The sequence below is a fragment of the Musa acuminata genome, chromosome BXJ2-9 (genome assembly GCF_036884655.1).
Source record: "Musa acuminata AAA Group cultivar baxijiao chromosome BXJ2-9, Cavendish_Baxijiao_AAA, whole genome shotgun sequence".
Lineage (NCBI taxonomy): Eukaryota > Viridiplantae > Streptophyta > Magnoliopsida > Zingiberales > Musaceae > Musa > Musa acuminata.
In genome coordinates this window covers 7,996,996-8,023,636 of record NC_088346.1, presented here as the reverse complement: position 1 = coordinate 8,023,636, position 26,641 = coordinate 7,996,996, and the positions used below count along the sequence as shown (strand labels likewise).

At 39.1% G+C, this 26,641-nt stretch overlaps 4 protein-coding genes across 7 annotated transcripts; 1 reads left to right on the top strand and 3 right to left on the bottom strand.

Annotated features, from left to right (window-relative positions):
* On the bottom strand, nucleotides 1-1,489 carry LOC135623348 (peroxidase 1-like). Its single transcript, XM_065126208.1, has 4 exons — nucleotides 1,226-1,489; nucleotides 969-1,157; nucleotides 722-884; nucleotides 1-638 (listed from the first exon to the last, which is right to left on the bottom strand). Exons 1-4 carry the CDS (start codon nucleotides 1,442-1,444, stop codon nucleotides 223-225), a joined length of 987 nt encoding a protein of 328 aa, XP_064982280.1. The 5' UTR covers nucleotides 1,445-1,489; the 3' UTR covers nucleotides 1-222.
* An 8,638-nt stretch (nucleotides 1,490-10,127) lies between these two features.
* LOC103997680 (peroxidase 1) lies at nucleotides 10,128-11,618 on the bottom strand. The gene is made up of 4 exons (XM_009418979.3): nucleotides 11,356-11,618; nucleotides 11,099-11,287; nucleotides 10,852-11,014; nucleotides 10,128-10,768 (listed from the first exon to the last, which is right to left on the bottom strand). The coding sequence occupies exons 1-4, from the start codon at nucleotides 11,572-11,574 to the stop codon at nucleotides 10,353-10,355; spliced, it is 987 nt and encodes a 328-aa protein (XP_009417254.2). The 5' UTR covers nucleotides 11,575-11,618; the 3' UTR covers nucleotides 10,128-10,352.
* Nucleotides 11,619-15,152: 3,534 nt separating this feature from the next.
* On the top strand, nucleotides 15,153-17,533 carry LOC135583104 (uncharacterized). Its single transcript, XM_065126310.1, has 7 exons — nucleotides 15,153-15,284; nucleotides 15,373-15,449; nucleotides 15,573-15,647; nucleotides 15,749-15,895; nucleotides 16,009-16,105; nucleotides 16,202-16,385; nucleotides 17,166-17,533. The coding sequence occupies exons 3-7, from the start codon at nucleotides 15,627-15,629 to the stop codon at nucleotides 17,245-17,247; spliced, it is 531 nt and encodes a 176-aa protein (XP_064982382.1). The 5' UTR covers nucleotides 15,153-15,284; nucleotides 15,373-15,449; nucleotides 15,573-15,626; the 3' UTR covers nucleotides 17,248-17,533.
* Nucleotides 17,534-19,647: 2,114 nt separating this feature from the next.
* Nucleotides 19,648-26,641, bottom strand: LOC135622955 (gibberellin 2-beta-dioxygenase 8-like). 4 transcript variants are annotated; one of them, XM_065125342.1, is made up of 7 exons: nucleotides 26,412-26,641; nucleotides 24,100-24,189; nucleotides 23,886-23,987; nucleotides 21,443-21,888; nucleotides 20,894-21,215; nucleotides 19,941-20,797; nucleotides 19,648-19,801 (listed from the first exon to the last, which is right to left on the bottom strand). In XM_065125342.1, exons 2-6 carry the CDS (start codon nucleotides 24,142-24,144, stop codon nucleotides 20,567-20,569), a joined length of 1,146 nt encoding a protein of 381 aa, XP_064981414.1. In that variant the 5' UTR covers nucleotides 24,145-24,189; nucleotides 26,412-26,641; the 3' UTR covers nucleotides 19,648-19,801; nucleotides 19,941-20,566. The 4 variants fall into 4 exon arrangements, with proteins under 4 accessions (XP_064981414.1, XP_064981413.1, XP_064981412.1 ...); XM_065125341.1 differs by having other exon boundaries at nucleotides 24,100-24,186; XM_065125340.1 differs by lacking the exon at nucleotides 19,648-19,801 and having other exon boundaries at nucleotides 23,886-24,020; nucleotides 26,412-26,630.

Here is a 26,641-nt window from a genome sequence, read left to right as displayed (position 1 = left end):
TCTGGAAATATCAACTTATTTATTGAAAGATATGAACTTCGCTGGTAGAGTTCTACCAGTCATTCCGAAAAGTATCATTAGGATACAGAGAGTTACAAAGAATCACAGCAGACTTCACAAATGACAAGCTACCAAACCACGAATCATTTTGGTAGTCAAACACACAGCGTAAAAGTTGCTTCCTAAGTCTCTTCGATTGCTGATCGAGAAAGTTCGTACCCTCTAGTTGACAACCGAACATTTCTTCCTGACCTCACCTGCTGAGCCAGTGAGGACACCAACATTCCCCGTGTTGATCATGGAGTCCCCGAAGTCCTTGAAGAATTCCGACTCGGAAGCACCGGCATGGCTCAGGACGTATGCCTTTGTCAGGGGATGCTGCAGGAGAGCCTCGTCAGAATGGAAGACACCTCTTCTCTTGGCTACCAGCTTGTAGTAGCCTGTGTCGAATGTCCTGAAGCTCCCTGGATCCATCTCCACGAAAGTGACGGCGTCGTTGGGTTTGCAGATCGTCCTCAACTTCGCCAGGTAGTACTTGTCGAGTGTGGGATCGATGTCGGTGGGCGTGGCCTTGCCGGTGAAGTTGTAGAGCCTGTCGCTGAAGAATGAGCAGTGCGAGATCCCAATCGTGTGCCCACCTAATTGGCAAACATGAAAACTTCAGATCTCTGTAGCAAACCATCTGAAGTCCGATCTCTTAAGTTGAAGAGAGAGAATGCACCTGATAGAACAACAAGGTCCTTCACGCTCAATCCTTTGGATGCAAACATTGAGATCAACGTAGTGATGTTGGCGGTGGGTGGTGGCAGCTGTTTGGTCTCGTTGGCTATGGACACAAAGCCATCCCTTCGGCCAGTCGGCACAGGCCAATAGGGTCCTTTGCTCTGAGGAAAGATGGCCATCAGCTAAACAAATCCCTTGACGTTTACCGTATATCGGTTATAGAAAAAAGATAAAGGTTATCGTACCAAAACCACCGCATCCCTGGCGACCAAAGCTAGGATATCAGCGCAGGAGACGATCCCGGGGCAAGCTTTCTCCAGTTTAGCCTTCACTCTGTCAATGACACCATAGCCTCTGAGTGAGAGGTTGGGATGTGCGTCCTTCTCAGCTACATTTCCCTTCGTGGAGTTCAACAAGACTGACCCATCACATCCCTGCATGCTGAAAAGTTTAGGCAAAACACATTTTCGATGTTTCGATGAAAGCTCAAAGTTGACATTACCCTTACGAAACAATCATGGAAGTGCATCCTCAGGAGAGCACCAGCAAGGCTTGGTGCGACTTTGATGACTTTGGCCATCTCCTCGAACACGATAGCTTCGGCATTTGGACACGTCTTGCTGTAGTAACCAAGACTCAAGCCCTGTTCCTCTGCTGACCCTGTGAGTAGAAGGGAGAGGGCCATAGAGGCCAAGAGCATCGAGAGAGTCTTAGAGGCCATCTCAGAAATCAAAGATGTGTTGGCTCTGTGATGCTGAAGCTACTAGGGACTTGGAGCACTTATATAGAGTGAGCCTCATGAGTGCGACAGCTCGCCTCTGCATGGCCACTTCTTTGCTTCTTACTTCATTACTCTACATCTTTCGTTCTTATGATTGGGAATCTTCCAGTTAGATATATCAAGTGGCGTGTAGCGAGTATAGTGAGCAAGGTTCCATGACATTTGTAGAAGGATTGAGGGATGCAAAAGTTAGATACAGCTTTGGTGATGCTATGATCTAATTTTTTTGCTTTTCATGTTCATTACTATCTGTATGGCTCTTAAGATAATCATGCTACTCATCAGGCAAAATTGACACAAACGAAAAAGATAAAAAAAAAAAAAATAATTTTTCCCCCTGAACCACGGCTACAGTCCTCGGTCCTCAACCGCATGGGATTCTGCATTCTCCTTGCGCAAGGATGATGAGAGACAAAGGACATCAACTGAAGAGCTACTGATCTACCCACACAGTCACATGGAGCTTTTCCTGCACCCTCAAGAACGAGTTGTCTGGACGAACTGGAGGTGTTGTCGATTAACGTAAGCCATTGCATAACTCGGCTGATTTATTTTATTTCACAAGAAAAAGAAAAGGGAAAAAGAAAGGGAAAAGAGTTCCTCTCAAACTCTCTCTTTCCAAAAAAGAAAGAAGAATCACGTTCTTCTGTGGATTTCTGAGCCACCTGCCCTATGGTTCCGCTTTGCTTCGGTGGTTTTGCCTACGCACAACACTCGCTGTTGCTTTTCTTCCTTACAATTCAGTGTGTCGTGTGGTGTACATGGTCGGTCCTCAACCTGCAGCCACGACGGTGCAAGAAGAAGAAGAAGAAGAAGAAGATAACGAGAGGGAAAAGGACGAAATTATTTTTTAAAAATAATAAAAAAATATTTTTAATTTTTTTAAATAATTTTTAAAAAATGAGATTAAATGTTTCACTTTGATAATTAATAAGAATCCTAATACTATTTTTTAAACCAACAGGATACTAATCATAATTAACTATATGACATAATCTATGATTAATCTACTTATCAACTTAAAGATGATAGTACAGGCTGAGCAATATATGATTTCTCTGTCTTGCTTGACTAGGTTTTTCTTGCTCTCTCAAAATGCCTAGTAAAGTAGTTCAAAGGTTGTTGAATTTGTGTTGGCCATTAACTCCTAACATTCATTTTAAACACCGAGTCAAGCAAATCACAGTTGCTTATGATCTCCCCCCCTGCATTGTCTGTGAGGAGGACCCCAACCTTTCCCATCTTGATCATTGATGTGACCCACTGATGTTGAATTTGTGTTACTACTTAATGGCTAGTAAAGTAGTTATCTAAGAATTGAAGAAAGATCGTTGAATTTGTGTTGCTGCAGCCATTAACTCCTCACGTCCATTGCGAACACCGAGTCAAAACAGGTTTAAAGGTGAAAAAAGGTGTGATGTATGGTCTCTGATTGATTTAGTAATAGATGGGAGATAGAGATTGAGAGAAACTGGGAAGAACGAGTGATGGATAAAGCTGTTGGATTTGTTTCCTGCTATCTTGTTTTGAATCCGTCAGCGTCGGTTAATGTCCTGTTGACTCGGCTACGTTCTTGTTTGCGGTCGTCGACATGAATGGCTAGAAAAATTCATATTATTATAATCATGAAAGTAAATATTTAATTTTATTTATCTTAATATCATTGTTTTTATCAATTATTAATTTTACTAATGATAAAATAATTATTTTAAATATTAATTAAAAGGTGATAGAAAAGGATCATTGGCTTAGATAGTCATACAATTAGTTTCTTTCCCAAATCAATCTCTTAGGATCATTGGCTTAGGTAGTCATACAATTCCATCTTTTATGATTTAGGACAAAGCTCCTCGTAACGTTAAGTCAAGTCATACAAAAATTGGTTGGTGAACTTAGAAATTCCTTTGGACCAACATAAAATCCGAACTTATTTGAGGAGAGAATTAGATTTTGGGTTTGAAACCATGACAGTGGTCTTTGTTTTGTTGCAAACGATGATAATTCATAATTATATATTTTTTAGTTATAGGTATATGGTCGAAAAGAATAGTCTCTATTGAGATTATTATTATTATTATTATTTTTACACCAAGCACTACAGAGTTGTACATTAAAACTGATTCAATAATCATTGTGAATGATGTGCTACGAGATATTCTCTCACCATGGACCATTTTTGACCCTGATAAGAAAGATTAAAGAGTTGATCCCTTGTTTTGATGACTATAAATTCTCTCATATTTTTTTATTTTTTATTTTTAGTGAGGGAAACAAATGTAGCTAATTGGTTGGCAACATATGCACATACAACTAAATCTTGTAACCTTCGGACCAAAGGTGGACCTTCGGAGCTTTATTTTTTGGTTGATTGAGATGCAAACAAGCGTGTACTTTGGCGTTATAGTTACTAAAGTTTTAGTTAACTTATGCATGATTTGGACGGACCTGTTAAAGCGATTTTTGTATTTATTATTGTAAATTTATATGTATAACTTGATAGAAGATAAGATTTTCCCAACTTGATAGAGGATAAGATTTCTCCAATTATATGAGGAAATCTCTTTATTCTGTTTATTCTGTTGAGGGAAATCCTTCCTCTATAAATAGGAGAGAGAACATGTTAATAGATTCAAGCTAAAGCTACTTCATTTATTCAATAAAGCTTCTTTAATTATTGTTCTTATCTTTTATTATTTCTATTTCTATTATTTCTATCATGGTATCATAGCAACTTGACTAGAGCCAGCTCTCTTCTCGCTGCCAATTCATCATTGGTGTTGCCACTCTGCGCCAACGTCCGTTCCCTTCCGCTACGGCATCTCTAGTGCTGCTCATCAGCACTGCCCCACCTTTCTTCCTCGTTGTAGCTATTTTCTTTCCTCTTTTGCTATAGCTTTCTCTTCTGCTACAGCTTCCTCCTTTGTTGTAGTTTCCTCCTTTGATGTAGTAGTATCACTGCAATATTGCTATAGATTTCTTCTCTACCGTCGCAGCCGTCGTAATCGTAACCACGACCAACGTCGCTGAGAAAAGCGAAGCTTCGCCCTTGTCTTTGGCCACCAACGACCAACGCCGCTGCAGCCACATTCCTGAGAGGCTTCACGGCCAATCCTCATCTTCCTCACCGCGGTAGTCTTCGCTGATCTGCCAACAGTCGGCGGACTTAAGGAGAACGAAGGGCGGATGTAAGGAGAATGAAGGGAACACCTGTGCCCTCACAGCAACAGCAATCGCAACAACAACAGCGATCTGCTCTTGCCCTACTCACGAAGCCTCTTGCTTTAAACCATTCTTTGCATCGATCCAAGATTGGTATCCTTGTTAGGAGCACCATCTTGCGGGGGCATGATAGAAGATAAGATTTTCCCAACTTGATAGAGGATAAGATTTCTCCAATTATATGAGGAAATCTCTTTATTCTGTTTATTCTGTTGAGGAAAATCCTTCCTCCTAATCTGTATAAATAGGAGAGAGAACATGTTAATAGATTCAAGCTAAAGCTACTTCATTTATTTTCAATAAAGCTTCTTCAATTATTGTTCTTATCTTCTATTATTTCTATTTCTATTATTTCTATCATAACTAACTTGACTTTGGTGCTACTTTTAGGATCATTAGATTGCTAGTGCTGGTCGAATCGGATGTTGGGTTGTGTTGGATGGATTGATTTCGCTTAGGCGAACTTAAATTGCACAAGGAAATAAATATAGTGGTTTATTTTCCCAGGGTGCCAATAGTCTAGTCTTGTAAGGTCGTCTAAATGCTACCTGCTTCAGCAGCTGTATCCAGTTAAAATGATGCAGGCCTTCTATTTATTTATTAACTATCACAGAAGCTGGACTGGGCTTGGAGAAGGTCGAATTATAATGCAGGATAAGATCAGTTCATGGATTTCGCCTCAGCATAAAAGGATTTTGATTTTGGAATTCGGCATCTTGAAAAAGGAAGAAGAATTATAAGGAATGACGCCAGTTAGATCCACTAATTTACTTGACTAAACCCCTTGTTTTATTTTATATAAATATAATTAATTACGAGTAGGCACTGATACGCTCAATCGTACAATGATTAGTACTGCCACCTCTTAGGACTAAAACATTCAAGAACCTACTAGTTAATTAACGCACAGTTCCTAATGATCTCCCCTGCATTGGCCGTGAGGACCGCAACCTTTCCCAACTTGATCGTTGACTCGCCAAGGTCAGAGAAGAAGCTGGATTCGGACAAATGAAGCCGAGAAAAAACGGAGCCTCTGGTCTCCTTGTCCTGGAGAAGAGCCTCATCGGAATGGAACAGTCCCTTTCCCTTGGCCACCAAATCGTAGTGATTGGTGTCAAACGATGTCGAGCTTCCCGGGACTACCGTGTTGTTGTCACCCGGATGACATTTGCTTCCTAATGTGATTACATGGTTTAGATTTTCTTGTTTCTTAATTTTATTTATTTAAAATGTATTATTATATAAATAAAGGACAATTAAAACTTAAATAAATTGACTAGTATGTACAATAATTAACATTAAAGTGAAAAAAGTCTTATGATATTCTCGTTACTATTCGAGGAGTGGATAATAAAAAAAATTAGAGTATAATTTATAAAAAAATCAATTGAGTTTATAAAAGGTTATACAAACTCATAAAAGAAAAATCTTTATAGGAAAACACTATTTCTATGACAAGAAAGGTTAATGACTATAATATTTATTTTGAAAGGAAAAGATATAAGTTGAACCTTATATGTTCAAATAAAATATTATAAAAATATTTTCTAATATTTACTAGATTGTACTTAGTGCTTCATCTCATATTATTAATAATAGACAAGATTTCATTTTAACTCAAAAAGGCCAAAGCAACATGAAAATAGGGAATCATCTTAAGCTATAATTTTAACTTACGTTTAAGGATGATTTGAATTTTGAGACTACATGTTATATTTATATAATTCCAAAAATTAGTTTCTTTATCTAGAATTATTTTTTTAGTGATCATAAACTCAATATATTTATGATTCAATAAAAGTTAGATGTTGTATGATGGTTTGTAAAGAACTAATATTAATCTTGAATTTATAACGACACTATAGTAAAATGTTTGATACGAAATTTCATGAACTAATATTAATCATTTCATGTTCTCTATTACATGAAGAAATTTTTTTTTACCACTTCTATAAATAAATGAACTACCGAAATATATTTCTAATACATGTAATATATATATTTATATGTATATATATATATATATATAGTTAAAAATCTATTATATGCTTAAGTCTATAGACTAAGTATTAGTTTTATAGTAAAAAATATTGGATAGATATTATAGTTACTCGTAAATGGAACATTAAAGTGCTACAGTAATAAAATATCTATAAGGGATTAAAGAATTATATGTTCACATACAAGACAATAGATCAACTTGATAATAAAATTTTTGTATATTAATTCTATAAATTATCTCAAGAGAAGTCCACTTTATGATTTATATTTATATTAGTTAGAGAGATAATTTTTAAAAATGACATAATACAAATTGTATTATAAAAAATAAAGGCTGATTTCACAGGTCTCTAATCAAGTTTTATATTGGTAAAATTTTATCTTATAAGTTGGTATTGTGAGACTCAATTGTAATATCTTTAAAAATACTTTCTGATATATTATAGTAATTTTTTTTAAGAATATTAATTACTCTCATAGTTCTATATATTATGGGTATAAAATACTTGATAGTTGAATAAAGAATTAAAAAATAACTAATGTCAATTGAGAGCATGAGTTCCACTACTGATCCATTTACTAAGGTATTACAATCTTAAGTATTTAAAGAATATGTTCTTGTGATTGAGCTCGTAAGTAATTTATGAAAGATATGATAATGTATATATAATTAGACATCATAATTGATATTTTACTTATATAATTAAAGTTATTTATTTCTATTATCCTATTGATATTTATTTATATACATATTATAATTAGATGTGATAATAAGATTGTCTTGACAAGAGAATTTTCAATAGTCATTATAGATTATATTAGAAAAGACTAATAGTATCGTGGTACATAAAATAGAGTATGACATTAACGATATACAAGCGATATGACTCACATTGATAAGTCATACTCGGTTTAATATTATTAAATTTATTGGTTTATTTTATAAAATTCATGACAATGTGTAAAATACTTTTTAAAACTTTTAGAATTGAATTAAGTAAAATTATTTTCAAATATTTTTTATTATTTTATTTTATTTAAAAATTTTAAATATCTTATTAATTAATGGATCAAATAGAAGAATGCTAGATTATATGGTTTTGTTAAATTGAGTAAGATATATTATAGATTTGATTATTTTCTGATTATTTTATCGACCAATAGAATTTTTTTTTAATTATTATATCTTTTTATTAGGATGATCTTGACGAGAGACACTCACCTAATTGATTATCTTAAACCTCTTACTTTCTCTTATAAATAAATATGACATCTTAGGAATTAAAAATATTGAAGAAAGATTATTGATTTACTCTATCTCCCTTTAGTTCATATTTCATCGTTTATAAATCACTTTCGGATGATAATGCATTTACATATTAAATGAAAGATATTCTGAATTATATTAAAAGATACATAATTTTGACATTAATATATCTTATTTGATTTGGATTCTCACATTATGGTAGAATATGTGTTGTTCATATGGTTTATAGAGTTGTGCAAACGTTGGGTCAAATTGGATAGCTTATATATTAAAAGCAACCCCGTTGATTAGCTTATGAATCTTCATATAAATCATCCTGTAGTAGCGTGGTAGCAAAGTCAACTGATAGGCATCGAGCAATGTCAATTCGCTTGTGGATTTTTATTGGGTTTGGCAAAGTCTATTTACAAAGTGAAGTCAACAATAGCTGAAGCTGTATTATCTTTTATATAATGAATCTTACGTATGTAATGACCTTAGTCAAATTGGCTTAAAGATGGCATAGTATGGACGACCTTATTTCCTCTTGTGATCTAACAAGATAAACATTTATTGACTTAAGCGTGAATATTGTATACTTTCCATAAAATTAAAATTTGATTGTTCGATTGGAATGTCAATTTGGAGCAATTGGAGATTCCATTTTACATCTGTCTTTGATTAGTATAAGGAAATATCAAATCCTCAAAATTACATTTGGATATACCCAACAAAATCTCTCCATGCCTAAGTTTAAGAAGTTAGGTATCAACTAAGTGTTGAGATTGCTAGAGTTAAATGCATAAAGAACTCATAAATTCTTATCTATGGAAGAATGCGGATTTTTTTGTAGTGCAATCTACTCATAAATGCACATTGATGTCGGGACGATTATGTGCACATTCTACCCAATGTTTGAATGGAATCTTGCTATGTTGAATCTATTAGATGAACAATAACTATGACATGTTTGATAATGTCCGAAAGATAATGCTATGCCAGCTAAATGCAATTGAAATATCGAAAAATAGCATCGTGATATTAGCCACGTAATGTCGAGATATCAATCATGTAGTATCGATGTGTCAACAATATAATAACAAGGTGATGATTACATAACATTAATTTATCGGTTACATCATTATTTTTCAATCATCTTCTATTTTATTTTAACAAAATGATTAAGATTTGATTGGATATCACTAGGAGAAAAATTTTGCATGACCTGAACCCAACAATTTGAATGAATAAATCATCTTACGTTAGTCGGTCTAAATAAGTATCATATCAACACATAAGTCTAATGTCATAATTTCGTTTAAAGTGAGAATTCAAAAGATATCTGAATCGATGAGATCAATCGAACTTAACATAAAGACCTGATTTATTGGATGGATCGTGTTGTATTAGAAATTTCTCAATCCCACTGTACATATATACATACATATCGGGATAAAAAAAAATTTATCCATGGACGAGCCTCCCATGTGTTATTGACTAAACGAAATGTACTAATCGATAGCACCTTTTACATATTTATTCTTGTAAAAATATGAAATAGCTTGTTTGGCCTCTTAAAATTTTACATAGCATGCAGGTCCCTCTTTTAAATTTATAATACATAATATTTATGTAATTATAAATTTTGTAGTAATTTAGATGCTAAACTTAAATCTAGAGGAGTAAATATGAACATCGTTGACTTTGACTTTGTAGCCATATTTACACAATTTAACCTAACGTACAAATGAGTAAGCATCTCAATCAAACCATTTAGTATTCGAAGTGTCACGAAATTATTATTGCATTACATTTGTGCTTCTGACACCATTTCGTAACAACCACAGCATGCATCAAATCAGACTGAAGAACCAATTTCTTAATTAAACCTCATTATTTAGGCATCGTAAATACGCAAATAGGCAAGAGATTGCTGAGCGGAGCCGTCAATTTTGGTCACCGGATCCAACCAAAAGAATCTTGACTAGGTGTCGAGGAGAACTCCACACTTTGACTGGACTTGTTTGAATCCCAGTATTTACAAAAATCGTATTTACCCAGGAAATTATATAGAATTCTTTGGGACATTCAGACTTTTGAGACGAATATTCATGGAGAATCCCCAGGAAATTATAAAACGAGAACACAAGAAAAAAGGACTCTGGAAATATCAACTTATTTATTGAAAGATATGAACTTCGCTGGTAGAGTTCTACCGGTCATTCCGAAAAGTATTAGTAGGATACAGAGAGTTACAAAGAATCACAGCAGACTTCACAAATGACAAGCTACCAAACCACGAATCACTTTGGTAGTCAAACACACAGCGTAAAAGTTGCTTCCTCAGTCTCTTCGATTGCTGATCGAGAAAGTTCGTACCCTCTAGTTGACAACGGAACATTTCTTCCTGACCTCACCTGTTGAGCCAGTGAGGACACCAACATTCCCCATGTTGATCATGGAGTCCCCGAAGTCCTTGAAGAATTCGGACTCGGAAGCACCGGCATAGCTCAGGACGTATGCCTTTGTCAGGGGATGCTGCAGGAGAGCCTCGTCAGAGTGGAAGACACCTCTGCTCTTGGCTACCAGCTTGTAGTAGCCTGTGTCGAATGTCCTGAAGCTCCCTGGATCCATCTCCACGAAAGTGACGGCGTCGTTGGGTTTGCAGATCGTCCTCAACTTCGCCAGGTAGTACTTGTCGAGTGTGGGATCGATGTCGGTGGGCGTGGCCTTGCCGGTGAAGTTGTAGAGCCTGTCGTTGAAGGCTGCGCAGTGCGAGATCCCGATCGTGTGCCCACCTAGTTGGCAAACATGAAAACTTCAGATCTCTGTAGCAAACCACCTGAAGTCCGATCTCTTAAGTTGAAGAGAGAGAATGCACCCGATAGAACAACAAGGTCCTTCACGCTCAATCCTTTGGATGCAAACATTGAGATCAACGTAGTGATGTTGGCGGTGGGTGGTGGCAGCTGTTTGGTCTCGTTGGCTCTGGACACAAAGCCATCCCTTCGGCCAGTCGGCACAGGCCAATAGGGTCCTTTGCTCTGAGGAAAGATGGCCATCAGCTAAACAAATCCCTTGACGTTTACCGTATATCGGTTATAGAAAAAAGATGAAGGTTATCGTACCAAAACCACCGCATCCCTGGCGACCAAAGCTAGGATATCAGCGCAGGAGACGACCCCGGGGCAAGCTTTCTCCAGTTTAGCCTTCACTCTGTCAATGACACCATAGCCTCTGAGTGAGAGGTTGGGACGTGCGTCCTTCTCAGCTACATTTCCCTTCGTGGAGTTCAATAAGACTGACCCATCACATCCCTGCATGCTGAAAAGTTTAGGCAAAACACATTTTCGACGTTTCGATGATAGCTCAAAGTTGACATTACCCTTACGAAACAATCGTGGAAGTGCATCCTCAAGAGAGGACCAGCAAGGCTTGGTGCGACTTTGATGACTTTGGCCATCTCCTCGAACACGATAGATTCGGCATTAGGACACGCCTTGCTGTAGTAACCAAGACTCAAGCCCTGTTCCTCTGCTGACCCTGTGAGCAGAAGGGAGAGGGCCAAAGAGGCCAAGAGCATCGAGAGAGTCTTAGAGGCCATCTCAGAAAGCAAAGATCGGTTGGCTCTGTGATGCTGAAGCTATGAGGGACTTGGAGCACTTATATAGAGTGAGCCTCATGAGTGCTACAGCTAGCCTCTGCATGTTCACTTCTTTGTTTCTTACTTCATTACTCTGCATCTTTCGTTCTTATGATTGGGAATCTTTCACTTAGATATATCAAGTGACGTATAGCAAGTATAGTGAGCAAGGTTCCATACCATTTGTGGCAGGATTTAGTTGACCATGTTGGGGAAATATGTTGGCTTTAGCTAATAGTAATTGACTCGGCTGCTACTTTCAGTTCTACATCCTAAAGTTGAGAGAGTCAATTGACCGTGAAGAGTTAACTCTGTACATCTATTTACACATTCTTTAGAAGTAAAAATCCAACTTGGACAAAGCATACCATTTTACGGAGATGAGAGCTAAAAGGACCGACAATTAAGTTGCTATGAGAAGCTTGGGAGCTCTGCTCAGATGATGAAAAGAAAAAGAGCTACTTTTGCCTTCTCTTCATGCAGCTTGGACAGCAACATTTGGATGTCTAAGTAGTTGTGTCACCACCTTTAACATAATGGATCACATGCACCAGAAGTTTCTCCAATCTGAAACAACATGGCCTTTAGCTCAATGACAAGCTAGAAAAACAGAGGACTTCAACTACTACTTGCATAGTTTTCTCAGTAGGTGAAGATGAGGATTGGAAATAGAATGCTGGTTTATCTCCCAACCCAAGCAATGCCAGATAAGCTGTCCAACAAGAGTCCTTCAGTAGTTACTTGCTTTGAAATAACAAGATTATAATTTGGATGTCACCCACTGATGACCTACAAAGTATGAGGGATGCAAAAGCTTTGGTGAAGATATGATTTGGCTTTTCATGTTCATTGTTATCTGTATGGCTCTTAAGATAATTATGTTACTTATCGACTGAGAGATGCTGGTACAGCTTGTCTGAGCAATACATGATTTCTGATGTCCTGCTTGACAAAATTTTTCTTTATCACTCACAATGCCTAGTAAAGTATTTATCTGAAAATTGAAGAAAGATTATTGAATTTGTGTTGCTGCAGCCATTAACTCCTCACATCCATTGCAAACACTGAGTCAAAACAAGTAAAAGAAGAAAAGGAAAGAAAAAGATGCTTTTAGGTGAAAAGAAAAAAAGTGTGATTTCTACAAATCTCTACTTGGTTTACTAAAAGAGGCAGCATATGCGAGCTGCATCAGACAATGCTTGTATGGACCCAATCACATGTCACCATTGCACTGGAAAAGAAGCACTTCTCTTCATTAATCATTTATTTGAGATCATTTGACATATGGCAAATTATATCTAATGCAAATGGACTTACCTAAAGACCTTTGGATTAGACAGAGGTGTTGCTAAAGACAGAGAGGTAGGTGACACAGGCTGCTAAGAACATGCTGTTGGCCGGTGACATGAGATGGTTTCTTTCCATCAACCTCACTGCAACACTAAAATACTAAGACAGTTCTTCCAGATGGCTATCAGACAATACTAAAAATTTAGATGTCGGCAGATCAACTCAAGAAAATTTTACCAAGGTGAGTGTATTTGCTAGTAACCTCAAGAACTCGAATGTCGTGAAAACTTTTGGCACCGGTGGCTGTCTTTGATTGTTATGTCGCATACTTTAAGTATGGAATTTAGGTAAATTTGAGTGAAGTTTTGCATAGTTTAACTTAATTCAGTTCGATAATTTGGTCAGCGTAGGTCAAGCGACTCGCATCCAGTATAAGCCCGAAAAAACACCAACTTTGGTCGAAAAATGTCTCGATTTGGTCTAGTTGGATGACACAGAGTTGAGACATCTTCAGTGGCAAATGCCTTGGAGAATTAGACGAATTAAAATTAGATATGTGATCAAGTCAACCAGCAATAATTTAGAGGCCAAAAACTGTCAGACTTTGAATGGAATACTGAGGATGAATAGTTATGTACATTTTGAAAAGCCAAGTAGCTGATTATACTAAATATTTGGGTCAAAGGACCCAATGAAGAACATGAAGAAGCACCAAAGTACAACTATGCCGAAGCTTCTTTCTTCACTTTAAATTCCTTTCAAAGAAGTTGCTTAGCTACTACTCTCTTCCTCTCTCTCAAAAAAACTGCTTGTCCAGCAAAGACATGTTGGGTTATGAAACTTTTTAGAAGTAAGAGATTCTATATATGGCTGGCCATGTGAATATATAGTTGGCTTGGTCTCTATTTATTTCTATATTATGTTATAATTTTGATTTATGGAGTATTAGTTCTATATTGAGGGAGAATTTAATTAGGGAGTTTCTTGGAAATCTCTTCACTTACAAGGCATGAATGAAAATGATTAAATAAAACATAATAGAAAACATGCTCAGCTTAATACATTTTTGGGCCAAGCATGTATAAAGCATAAACAGCTAATTTATATGAAATTTAGTGAGTAGGAAGAACACTAGCAATAAAATGAAGCCTACCAAGTGCTACACAAACTAAAGGCACAGCACACTCCTCTGGGACTCTTTTCCAGGACCCTTTAATGAGCTAATAGCAGCTTCAGAAGAGGTTAAAGCAACAGAGATTTCTCAGATTAGGAGGCTGAAATCATGCTAGACTCCTAATTTAATAAGCGAGTCATTGATCAACATCATATCGTCGTCTGAAGCAAGAAAGTCAAACATTTTTCGTAGTTAATCCTCATTAGATATTATGAATTTGGCTCAGCTGACCTGCCTCAGAAATTGGCACTTCCTCGCATATGCTGCAAGCTCCACTAATACTGGAGAACATTGAGTAGAAAATTAAGGAGTTGACTTGGAAGGTGCTAAACTAAGAACAAGTTGCACCATCCAATATAATGTATTCCAGACCTCAAATAAGATGACAAAAAAATGAAAATAAAGAAACGATATTTGCTTAATTGTTCTTCTACGTAGTAGTATTCGACTCTGCTGCAGTACGCTTGACATGTCAAACAGAGTATTTCATTTCACTGTCTTTATCTTCAACACTTGTCTACCATGAATGAAATCTTTTCCTGGCTTTCTCATCTCATCTCCTCGTGATTGTGCTGAAGTAATTAATTAAAAGATTTTTTGGAACATAATAAGTGCATTTCCAATTCAGATGGGAGCAAAAGTGGAATAGTGCCTGTACATCTATGCTCGATTCCAAGAACGTAAGCAACCACAATTACTCATTGATCATCATGGAGCAACTGTCCATGCACTGGATAATTGTTGGCCCAGTGTAGCAGTATCTTTGGCTATGTAACAGAGATCAATGAGTTTCCAAAATCTAAGATAGTAGTTGGTTGTTGATGTCGGATGGTCAACTCCAGCTCATTCCATCATTTTCATGAAATAATAGGCAGATAGTACAAGCGATCCAATGGAATTGGAACATTAATGCGATAAGGGTTGACAGTTAGTAAGATGCAGATAACATTCTCAAAATCAAATCGAGATTTCTTATAGACTTCCATTCTCTTTCTGCTTCTTCTTATATATGTTTCCGGAGTAGTTACTCCTTTGACCGCACAAAGCATCCACTGCATGCGAGGAACACCTGTCCGCTCTCCCGTACCACTATTCCTGCCAAAGAGAAAGAACCCAAAAATTGGCGAAATAATAATAACATCAAGCCTACCATCTTTGCCTCGTAGTTGGAGTCAACCAATATCTCATCTGTCATTCAAATCTCACTGTTCGTGTTTTGCCCATTTGTCCATTTCTGATGCTTGTTGCCACTTCTTGTGTTCATATTGATGAATACTTGTGTCCATATTGAACAGGAACTATTCATTCTTGGGAAAAAGGCGACAGAAGCTGGGCTATTCCTATCTGATTTCCGCAGCAATCCAGATCTTCCGTAAGTGTTCACACCTCCTTTTTCCTATATAGGAGGAGAGTGACACAGAATACTCTCCTTCTCTCCTTTTGCTTCCTTCCGTTTCGCCATCACCTGTATCATACTCTCCATCGTTTCTTGCAGTAATCTATTCTTCATGTCGTAGCGAGGAAACAAATAGATATCCATAGTGAAGCGATGGCCAAAACCGCGCACTTGGTGAGTACTCATATAGGTACTTCAATCAGCTGCTGTTCCAATGTATTCTGTTGTACCCACTCCTCCCAACTTATTATCACTGCTTCGACTCGTCTACGAAGAGTTCTTACGAGCTTGCATCGACCCGAGAACCGAAACCGGATACTTCAGAGAGGGAGACGTTCGACTGCTTCGTTGCTGTTGACATCGATGAGATCTCTCAGCAACTCGTAGCAAACACCAAGGATCATTCCAGTTCAAGCCCACGAGTACTCTTCCTTTTTTCCTGCTCTTTGTCCTCTACGATTTCATGTTGATTTGGTAGAAGATTAATCATGAATGTTTATTGACGATTTAACTCATCGGGATCTGGTTTCTAAAGTTGACGAAGAAGATTCCTTCAAGAAAAGGATCACATGGCAGCGGCGTCGAAAAAGAGAAGAGCAAGACTGTGGAAGGAGAGGAGCATCCTGGCGCCGGTGAGTCACGACCCGAGTCGTCCGGGTTGTGGACGAGTGCGCTCGCCATCGGACTCGCGTAACTGATTGGGCTTTGTACAATGGATAATCGCGCAGGTGGGCACGGATGGGCCGAGAAGTCGCCTCTTTCGGTACACGTGGCGATCGAGGGTGAGGCAGTCGGGATTCCCCGTGCGATGGCTCCGACACTGGATGGAGCGAGGTGGAGGCGAGTCGGTGCTCGGCGTCCAACCTCGCGATGGCTCGACCCAAGCGGAATCGTTATCGTCTTCGCCACCTTGTAAGTTTATGACACCATCTGTTTCTACAGAAAAACTAGGGTATTTTTATGAACGAATGCGATTCTCCCTTTTAATGCTTATTATACGATAGAAATAACGATCAATAAGTTTCTTATTATTTTAACAGTTTGGTCGCTAATAATCGTTCACTTTTCATGATTTCTAGTATAAACTTAGTCTTCTCCAATGCCAATCTCTTGTAATGATACCAATATTAATATGGCTTTAAAACCATGTCGTCATAGTAATGGTAGGTGTCGATGGTGACACATTTCCACGAGTATATGAAATAGTTGGATTACTTGCATAAAACGGCAAGAAGAACGAAGGAAGCATTCTTTGACTAAAAATGGGTCCTCCAATGGTGACAATTTGATGCGTGGGGGTCTCGAATCAATGTGCAAAAGGGAGAGAAAGTATGCGACCATGATGCAAATTCAACTTTCTTTTAGTTGAGTTTCTCGGCTTGCATTTCAAGAAAAGAGTTGTTTCATGTCCTTTCCTTTTTCCTCCTTTAATTCCCTTAGGTGTCAAGTCACCCTCAGGAGGGTGAAACCTGGTGATGGTGATGCTAATGGTAGAAACTTGGACTTAAAAAGTTTGAATTATTATTATTGATCAGATAGATAGCCTCGAGCTGTACTTTCTTTTGGATAATGTTTCTATCGGTCACATAGATAGCGTTGGTAGCAAGAATTAGAGCTAATAGGAAACATAGTAAAGCAGTAAGAATTGGATTCGGTGATTTAGATTTTCGATGTGTGGTCTCATTTGTGCAGGTCTTGTATGGGAACACTGATACTGCTATACCTCACACTCTCCATGGGCAAGATGAACAGCGGTAATGAAACTGCCAGGTGATGTGATCCTCACCACCACCACCACCACGGGGTGAATTCAGAGCAATATATACTGCTCAAAAGACGGATATTTTTTACTGTGGTCATGCTTTGCATCTTCTCGATCCTACCTTATAACAAAGACAAAAGAACATGCAGAAGCTGACAAGAATGAGACTTATTGAGTCGTAGATGGATGCATAGATAGAGGTAGCTCAGTCAGCATGTTGTGGGATATCACATTTTCTCTTTTCCACAGATACTTGGTTTGCTTTCCTGAATGCATTGCACTTTGGCTTGTTCTACTACTCCGCCGGTTCCTAATCTTGTCGGAAATGCGTGTTGTGGAAGGTATGTGGTGGACTCAAGACAGACAATTTGATGCTGATGGCATTGCATGTTGTGAGAGGCATGTGGAGGAGGTTCAAGAAGTTCTAGCTCTTCTGATACGCCCAAAAAAGTAGAGAAGAGAAAGAAGGCATGTCAAAGTTATCTAATATTAGATGATTATTGAATTTAATACCATCAAACTAGCTACAGGAATTGGCAGTAAGGTATGAACCATCAAAGAGAAAATGATCTGCACACAGATGAGCCAAAGATCATGTCATGGCACCGACCACAGTTCTTTCCTTGCCAACAGAAAGCGTATATTTTTGTCTGAACATAGAGAAAGGGTAGGGGATCATACAAAACATTAACAACCAATCCTTTCTCCATGGACAATTCCTTGCTGGGGGTCCTTGATTGTTTCCGGAAGTCAAGAGCAACAGGCCATTGGCACGAAGAACGACCACCACTTCCCTGTAGCCCGATCTCCGTTGGGCAGCTAAACAGAGACCGTGAAGATCTACTGCTTGCTTGCTTCGAGCTGGACTTGGCTGTTGGGAAGCAATTACATATGAACAGCGGACAAGCATGCGATCCAACACCCTCGGCGTGGCCGCCATTGGTTTCGAGCGACAAGTCCAAACCATTTGCGTGGTTCTTCTGAGAGTTATTCGGTACAGATCTTGGCAAACTTCCAGTAGCTGAGGGACCAACTGTTGCTTGAGAACCATCAGTTGAAGGCAGTGAGGGCTGAAGGGTAACTGCTTCCCTGGTTTGCAACGTCGTCCTCGCCGGTCTGGAATCATCTGAAAACGTTGAGCTGGATCTCGCTGCCCTCTTGGTCTGCCGCAGCTCCTGTCATCTGCTCAACTTGTTCTTGCAACACCTTCTAGTGCAGCTCTTGTCATCTGCTTAATTTGTTCTTGCAACGCCTTGTAGGCAGCTCGTCGACCAAGTCATCGGCGGCGTAGATGACATTCCTGAACTGGATCATTAGATCAGCAGCGAGCTGGGTGGTGGAAGCCTCTTCCCCGCTGTCTTGAGCATAGAAAGCTGTAGTGTCTGGAGCTGCTGTTGAAGGCTGGAGAACGGTGGGGGATTCTCGTTCACCAGCTTGGAGGCCAACCGGTGGAATGTAGAATGAAGCGTGCGAGGTGCGAACATTCCATACTGCCGTGACCGGTGAAGCAGCCATATGGAGGAGCAGTAACTTCTTTGTCTGGAGCAGGAAGAAGAAGGGGGTGGGAAGGGGGGCGGGGGGGGGGGGGCAGAGGTGGAAATGGTGGCAGAACTTGGTGGGCAAAGATGGCCTCTGTCTCCCTGCTTAGGAAGGTAAACAGGGAGGAAAGAGAAGCCCACTCCCCAAGAAGGTTTTGTAGCAGTAACAAAAACTATTAGAGAATGTCCCAAACAGTGCCACTAAAACCCAAATTTACTATCAAAACACACACAAGAAGTTCTTGTTAGTTTTATTGGGACATTGGATCGATCAGTGTCTTTACGTATGAATGTCATATATATTATTTGATATAATATAATTTTTAATTAAAAATAAAATAAAATTGGATATTTACAGCCTAGCCTCACAGGAAACGCCGGCAATTGATAGGAATCATTGCCAAGTTGTTGTTGAACAGCAAACGAATAAATAAAAGAAAAAAAAAATTGAGAAGAAGATGAAGATGAAAAAGGAATTTTATGGATTAGATGAAAAGGTATCTTTTTATATATGTTAATTCTAATCATAATATTTCCTTTTGTGTTTATAGTTTTATAACTTGAAAGGTATAGTATTTAAGTATTAATAGGCATGAATTCAAGATTAAATATTGGCATGCAAAATAGAGATAGATTTTGGGCCAAATAAATTATGTCGACCAAGATCTAATATCAGGACAAACAAATTACAAGTTTATTACTGGTTTTATTCCCTTCAATCAATCAATAATGTAACCAGACAATTTTTTTGTAATGGAAAACTGCATGTTTGTTTAGTTCCGTCCTAATCCGAGGAAAGAGTCATGAATAGAATAAGAAAAGGAATCTTGACTTCAATTTCTGTCGTCCACTACGGATCTGAGTAGGATTGGAGAGAGATATTGTGATCTTTTGACCTCTTATCTGGTTCCTCTGCATGGCGTCACAACACCACATTGTTCTTCCTCGGCGATAAAAGCTTCGAGATCTTCGATTCGTAAAGAACTTGATGTCTGCTGCTAAATCGAAGATGCCGAGTGGTTTGAAAGCTTGGAATGGGAATTACAATGAAAGCATTCAAGTTTTGAAGTCAGGCGAGAATTCACAAGCTGTTCTTTTTACTTCAAGTAAGTCTAACCAAAACTTAGAAGTTTACGATTGACCAAAGAAAAGAGAGCCAGGCATTACCTGTGGCAAGTGCTTCTAGGGATGCTTCATATCATGGTCATATCGAGCCGATGATTCTCTCTTTCGCATATTTGATACGGCTGATGCATTCATTACTGAATCCAATGCCAATCCAACACCGAGGTCAACGAGGTAACATGTCGAAGGATGCATTCTTTTCTGTGGACGAAGATTCTGCCTACGGTCTTACAAAGTTTGGCAACAATCGCAGATCTCATGTGGTTTTATCTCCTCCTACAAGTGATTATGAGCAGCGACTGAGAAGTTTTGTTTTGTTGTATAGTTCCTGCGACATCTGAAACAGGTTGTGTACGTCCAAATATTTATCGAATACTACCAATTTATTCATGTTGCCTCCTCCCCAAGTAGTACATCTTGAAGGTAGCTCAAGCGGTTTCTACCTCTGTTTCTTCGATTTACAAATGTAACCTATAGATCTATCTGTTTCCTGTCAACTGTTTCGAGGATCAGATGACTGCAACACTTACTATTTGGACTCTAAATATTTAGCACTCCTTGGGACTATGGTTTGTCGCAATTTTAGATCTATAATTAGTGGCCAAAAAGCTAAAATTGGCACTCGGAGAAAAGAGCTGTGGAGGGAATCGCTGGATGTTTCATCTGCTTCAAGCAAGAAACCTTGTGAGCCCAACCTTGTGGCCCATTCGCCTGACGTCTTGCTGGACTTGTTGTCGGTATTCCCCAAAGCTGAACTTCCTGTAGATGGCCGGCTGTGCGCTGCTCTCGATCACAGTTTCGTTGGAGGGGCACATAAAGTAGGCCACTGAGAACCTTTCCAGGTGTGGGTTCGACATGACCCTGTGCTCCACACTCTTGTATAAGCCATTGCTCCATGCCTGCATTCCCATAAAACACCAGGTCTCCGTCTCGGTCGAGTATTTCATGTGTCAAAAGCACTTGGAAACACTTACTTGCAAGAACTATTTTCTCACCTGGAATAGATCGCCGATGTTGATGACGAGCGTGTTAGGATTAGGCCTAACAGTGACCCATCTCCCACCCTTCTTCAACTGCAGCCCGATCACTTCGTCTTGGCACAGGATGGTGAGGAAATCACTGTCAGTGTGAGGAACCAATCCAAACACTTGAGCAGGTATTGGGCATGGCGGATAGCGGTTTAGCCGTAGATAACACATGTTACGTGTGCAGTTTTCCTTCATATATGTGCCATCGCGTCCAAATCCTTCCGCAAGCGTATCGACCAGTTGAGTTGCCAGTTGGGCCATCGCCAAAGAAAGTTCTTCTATCACGCACCTGCGTTGCAAGATGGCCATTTGAAGCATTACTGAGGGTGTCATAAGAGATATGCAAAGTAACTTAACAGATGTGGAAATAAACTTAGGGTTCACAAGAGATATACACAGTCAACCGAGAGATCTATGAGGAAATCCAAGCTTAGCAAGAAAACCATGAAATTTGGCTGCAACACATGTCATGTATTATCTATTACTCCGTGATATAAAGAACATCTTGTGAAGTACCTGATCGTGCTACTTCTTGCAGGCTTGTTTGACGAAGATAGAGGAATATGATACGCCTCCGACCACGACAAGTGCTTCAGGCTGGTCGCCGTGGGTGTCCCCCACCGATAGCTGTCGTCGGAGAAGTCGAGGAGTTTCTCGCTGGTCTTCCGCTTGAACGGTTGACGAAACATCTTAACCTGCTCCTCTCGCAACCTCGCCAAGAGACCGTCGGGTATGCCGTGGCTCACTATCTGGAAGAAGCCCCACTCGGAGGCGGCGGTGACGATATCTTGCTTACATTGCGCGGCCTCGAGCACGTCGTGTAGACGGCTGAGATCGATGAGCGGGAGGTCGCAGCACTCCACCACCTCGGTTTCAGTGTCAATGGCTTGTTGTCCGCCGAAGAGGCTCTTGTAGGTGGCTAAGAATGGTGGACTGTGATCCATCACAGGAGCAGTGTGAGCCTGAGGGAAGGAGATGAACTTAGTGCTTAACTCTCACGAAGAAGAAAACCAACAGGCCTTCATGTTTATATAGCCATGAGCTCAGACCTCTGATGTTTAATCCAATGTTGTCTTGCTTTTACTTTCAAGGTAAAATTAATTAAACTCTGTTAAAAATATAACTCTAAATCATATCTTTGAGTTAGGATTTTGGATAAAATAGCAATAATAACTAATTTAAGAATTATTTTCGAATATCTCTGGCTCACACGTTCCATAAAATTATGTCCCCATTTAATTTAAGTAAGTCATCCGTCATCTACACGAGCCTTAAAGCCCATGCAGTAAGAAATTTCCTACGAATTCAAAATTTATGTATTGAATTTGAGCCATCTGTCATGCAGGTGTAAGGAGAATGTTAAAAATATAAATGATATCATCTCATTTACAGGCTTAAGTTCACTACTCAATACCTAATGATGACCTAACGCAGGAATATATGAACCACTATCACATCTTCATCACATAAAAGGAAAAGTAAGAAACAGTGTACTCCTCAAGAGAAAGAAACCCAATTCCAGAACTTCTTCCTGATGACATAAACGGAAATGTAAGAAATGGTAAAAGAAACCCACTTCTAGAATTTCTTCCATGTAGAAAGAAAGAGTTATCCTTTCTTGTGCCTTGTCCGGTGTGAACACAATGGCCTTTCTCTTTCTGATGTATTTAACATCAACGTTCCAGAGTTCGCTTTAACATTGGGATGCGGAATTTTGTATCCCTTAAAACTAATAATTGTTTTACTTGAATATATACGGTGTAATCGGAGAGGAGACAAAAAAAAAAGAAAAAGAAGGCGTAAGATTTTGGGGAATTGGCTTCATCCGCATGGACAAAGCAGCATAAGCATCTCCGTGTTTGGAGGGGGCGGCGGGGCGTGATTTTGGAGCATGCCACCCTCATAATTGTCGACCATCGTTTCTGCCGAACGCTCCACTTCGAGGCTTTCTGCGCCCAGAAGCGACGCAACGCGACGTGGGACTAGAAGCTGCGGCCGTGGACGGACATGACCCATCATGCGACGTCTCTCCTCTTCCCCGACTCCATCGCACATCAGTCTCTCCTCCTTGTATCCTTGCACACCCCACCCCCCACACGCCCACGGCCACAAGGTGTGCTGGCCATACTGGCCACATCCCACGTTGCAGCTCTACCCAGTTTGTATTCTTTCGTAAATTTGTTTTGTTTTCTACGTTCGAGGAATTGTCACGTTAGGGACATGGATGCTAAAGATCTGGTGAGGGTAATATCCTTTTATGATACCAGTGAGAAACTCAGCTTTGATGTAAGAAACGCTATGCTGGTCTTCTCACCTAATCCGAAAACAAAGACGGAAAGTAGGGAGTCGATATCATGGGATTGTTATGAACATTGGGCCACTACACTCGAAACAACAATCGGAAAGAATTCTCACCGGGAATAAAGATTTGGAAATAGTTCTACAACAAGTTTGAACAGGTCGGCAAGAAAAGCCAGTGGCTGGGTTGGCACTTCTTTTTCAGCCCAGCCATCGACACTACGGGAATCGTCATTGTCTAGCTAAGAATGAAGACTTGGCATCTCACCCCAGCCATCAACACTATGGTGAAGTCGTTATCTAGCTACGATTAATGAAGCGTTACGCTATATAGGTTCGACTTTACAAGCTTAACAAGGATTCCAGGCGGTGTTGTCTGACGATGTTGGAGAACTCCGTGTGTGGATCTCACTGCAGCAGGTCATTGAATGACCACATCAATGGGCGGAAACGTTTGCCATGGTGTCCCACGGCACAGGAATAGAAAGGGACAAGGAAAAGAAGACTACAGTGAGTTGATATTTTTATGATCCAAACCAGTTTTCTCTTTGACAAGGACGACTCCACATGTAGTATCCGAACAAAGAACCCTCTGAGTTACGGAAAATATCACGGAGAATGTAAAGACAAAGCACTGCATGCGGAGAATTTAGAATAATACCTGACTTAGCTCTCGTGCCTCTGAAACAATTCCCAACACCTCCATTCTTCCCAAGGACATTTGTTTGGCTTCCTTTAACTCACCGAAAGAATACGCTTTTATCTGCTTGGATATGGATTGCGTCGCAGGAATGCACTTGATAAGAGAAGCGAACCACTATAAGATGAGACCGATCGAGAATGCAAAGACTAAACTAACCATGCGAAAAAACTACCTGATTGAGATCTCGCGCTTCCGAAACGATTCCCAACACCTTCATCTTCTTCAGCTTCCTTCGACTCGCCAATGGGATACCCTGGACCTGCTTATATAGAGATTGCACGACGTGTTAGACTCGTGAAAGGGAGCTCCGGTAGCTCTGCGACTAAACGCTGTTCCCGCTGACTAGACGCTGAAGAAGTGCCCCCACTAACTAAACGCTGAGGGTGTTTGCCCTCTTGCATGGGGAAGGGAGTAATGCCGTCGCGGTGACCCCCCACAGAGGCCTTCGACACGCTACGGCCGCGGCTTTAACCCAGAGTTCATGAGGTGATTTCAGTGAGAACGATGGATGCACATGGGCTCAATGAGCAATGATGCGATCGTGTGTGTACGGATTAATGTCAGGCATTGCACGGATTAATGCTCGTAAATGGTGCTGCTTACTGTTTCAGAAGAACGGTACTCTTCCTACCTACTAAATTGGTCCTTTACTCCCTCATTTACTCATCAGGTACCACGGTAGTCAATTAAATCACGGCACTTGCGTATTGACTCTAATGGACTTAAGCATTTTTTTCTGAAACATCATGTATTTTATCTGCCGTAGTAATTAGAGAAATACAATTTATATAATTCCAAAGTTATTCTCTGGTCAAAAAATTCATGTCATTACCATATGGGTTGTATCAAAGAAAACATGAAGTTGTCGGTCAGTTTATGTACTAGCTTTTTCTTTTGTTTTGACAGACGAGTATCGAAGCAATCTAATCACATAATTAATGCTTGTTTAGGACATTCGATTAAATCTTGGACGTTCTTATTAGATGATGTAAACTCTACGTTTTTGTTAAGAGAATAGGACTCAAAAGCGAATGATTGTGCAAATAGCATGTACATGGCTACTCATAATCTACTAAGCCATTCGCACACATTGGTTTGCAATTCATGCATAGCTAAACTATATATTTTCCAATAGAAAAACTATTAACTCAAGGAAACCATTATTATAGAAGTCAATTATGAATACCAGAAAGAAGGGCTTAGAAGTTGCTCTAGCAATCAAATATCTTATTCATAAAATAACTAAATAACTTCACAATAAAATATCTAATTTATAAAAACTAGTGGCAATAATAATTGGAAAACTTTCTAGCAATGGAAAAACTAGCATTTACTGTCTTTTTCCAATGATCAATATCCAATGAATATTGGAAATTCAGGTGAAGAAATATACGGAAGAAATTTATTGTAGAGGCTTAATTAACAGACTTCTCTAGCAACCTTCAAGTGCTCTTGAATCTACCTTTTAATGCGGCTATTACCAAATTTTGTTTCAAACATAGTGTTTGTGTGTATATTTGAGGATCAAAGAGAGAGAGAGAGAGAGGCGACTGATCCCACCTAGTCACCTAGAAACAATTGCATGTCCTTGCCAAGGACATATATAGGACCCTGCCAAGGACATATATAGGAAACTTCTCCCTGGAATCTTTCGAGTGGAATGAAGGCCATACAAATCGGTACGTTTTGTTTCAGAATATTATTCCATGTAAGCTAGTATATCTTGGAGCAGTTTAAGTATTTTTACCTCAACTCCATTGTCTATGAGCTAGCGCGAGACGGATTGGAACTTCTGAGAGTTCTATTGGAATCCACTTGTAGATCCATATCACACTATTCCTGGAACCTTTGAAAAGCTAACGAGTTTAATCCCCAACTCTTCTAACTTGTTAAGGATATGCCTAAGTTTTTGAGGCATGATCGTTTTCAGAGAAGTGCTTCAGGCATCACAAGACGACGATAATGCATTATTTACTATTCGTACACCTTCAATGATTAAGGACGATAGTTGAAAACATATATTTGAGGAGAGATTAAAAACAAGAACTAGGAAAATAGTCCAGTATTAAATAAATATAGATATATATTTGAGCCTAGTTCATAATCTATCAAATTTAGTTTTTTTTATTGAATTGATGCTTGGCCCAATATATGTTTATCCTGATTAATTTGATTCATTTATCAGTAATAGATTTCTGGTATGGTATCAGAGTCAACATGAGTTTGGTAACAGGAGTTAAGCTTGCGGTCCACTGACCAGATATTATATATATATATATATATATTGAATTGATGTATGACTCAATATATATTAATCCTAATTAGTTTGACTCAATTATCACTATGAAACATAGGAAGATTAATGTAATCTTTATATAGAACGGTTGTTTCTATATGCAGAAACTTGGTTTGTATGAAAAATCATAAGCTGAACCAGATAAGAAGTGACAACAAAAGGAAGACATGGAAAAAGCCTAAACTTACTTGGGGAGGTCTGGGAGGCGTTGACTGATCCCTGGAATGAAGCAGTTGAGCAATTAATGTGGTGAAGCTACAGATATAAAGTGTTCAGCCATATCTCTGTGTTGCTTGGGTGTCTGGCTGCTAAAAAGAACACGTTCATCCATAGAATATCAAAGGATATATAGTACACTTCTGCAAAGGGATTGGCAGAGTGTTAGGAATCAGGATCAGAAGAGAAACGAGGACCAAAG

What these genes read in the sequence shown, in the direction of transcription:
- LOC135583104 (XM_065126310.1), top strand. Translation starts at nt 15,627, where the DNA reads ATGGCCAAAACCGCGCACTTG. An exon ending in ATTCCAGTTCAAGCCCACGA is followed by an intron (nt 15,896 to 16,008) that starts GTACTCTTCCTT and finishes TGGTTTCTAAAG; the next exon opens with TTGACGAAGAAGATTCCTTC. An exon ending in GTTATCGTCTTCGCCACCTT is followed by an intron (nt 16,386 to 17,165) that starts GTAAGTTTATGA and finishes TCATTTGTGCAG; the next exon opens with GTCTTGTATGGGAACACTGA.
- LOC135623348 (XM_065126208.1), bottom strand. Translation starts at nt 1,444, where the DNA reads ATGGCCTCTAAGACTCTCTCGATGCTCTTGGCCTCTATGGCCCTCTCC. An exon ending in TCCATGATTGTTTCGTAAGG is followed by an intron (nt 1,158 to 1,225) that starts GTAATGTCAACT and finishes TTCAGCATGCAG; the next exon opens with GGATGTGATGGGTCAGTCTT. An exon ending in GGACCTTGTTGTTCTATCAG is followed by an intron (nt 639 to 721) that starts GTGCATTCTCTC and finishes TTTGCCAATTAG; the next exon opens with GTGGGCACACGATTGGGATC.
- LOC135622955 (XM_065125340.1), bottom strand. Translation starts at nt 24,144, where the DNA reads ATGAAGGTGTTGGGAATCGTTTCGGAAGCGCGAGATCTCAATCAG. An exon ending in AAGCGCGAGATCTCAATCAG is followed by an intron (nt 24,021 to 24,099) that starts GTAGTTTTTTCG and finishes TCTCTTATCAAG; the next exon opens with TGCATTCCTGCGACGCAATC. An exon ending in GCAAGAAGTAGCACGATCAG is followed by an intron (nt 21,216 to 21,442) that starts GTACTTCACAAG and finishes CTTGCAACGCAG; the next exon opens with GTGCGTGATAGAAGAACTTT.
- LOC103997680 (XM_009418979.3), bottom strand. Translation starts at nt 11,574, where the DNA reads ATGGCCTCTAAGACTCTCTCGATGCTCTTGGCCTCTTTGGCCCTCTCC. An exon ending in TCCACGATTGTTTCGTAAGG is followed by an intron (nt 11,288 to 11,355) that starts GTAATGTCAACT and finishes TTCAGCATGCAG; the next exon opens with GGATGTGATGGGTCAGTCTT. An exon ending in CCAGGGATGCGGTGGTTTTG is followed by an intron (nt 11,015 to 11,098) that starts GTACGATAACCT and finishes ATCTTTCCTCAG; the next exon opens with AGCAAAGGACCCTATTGGCC.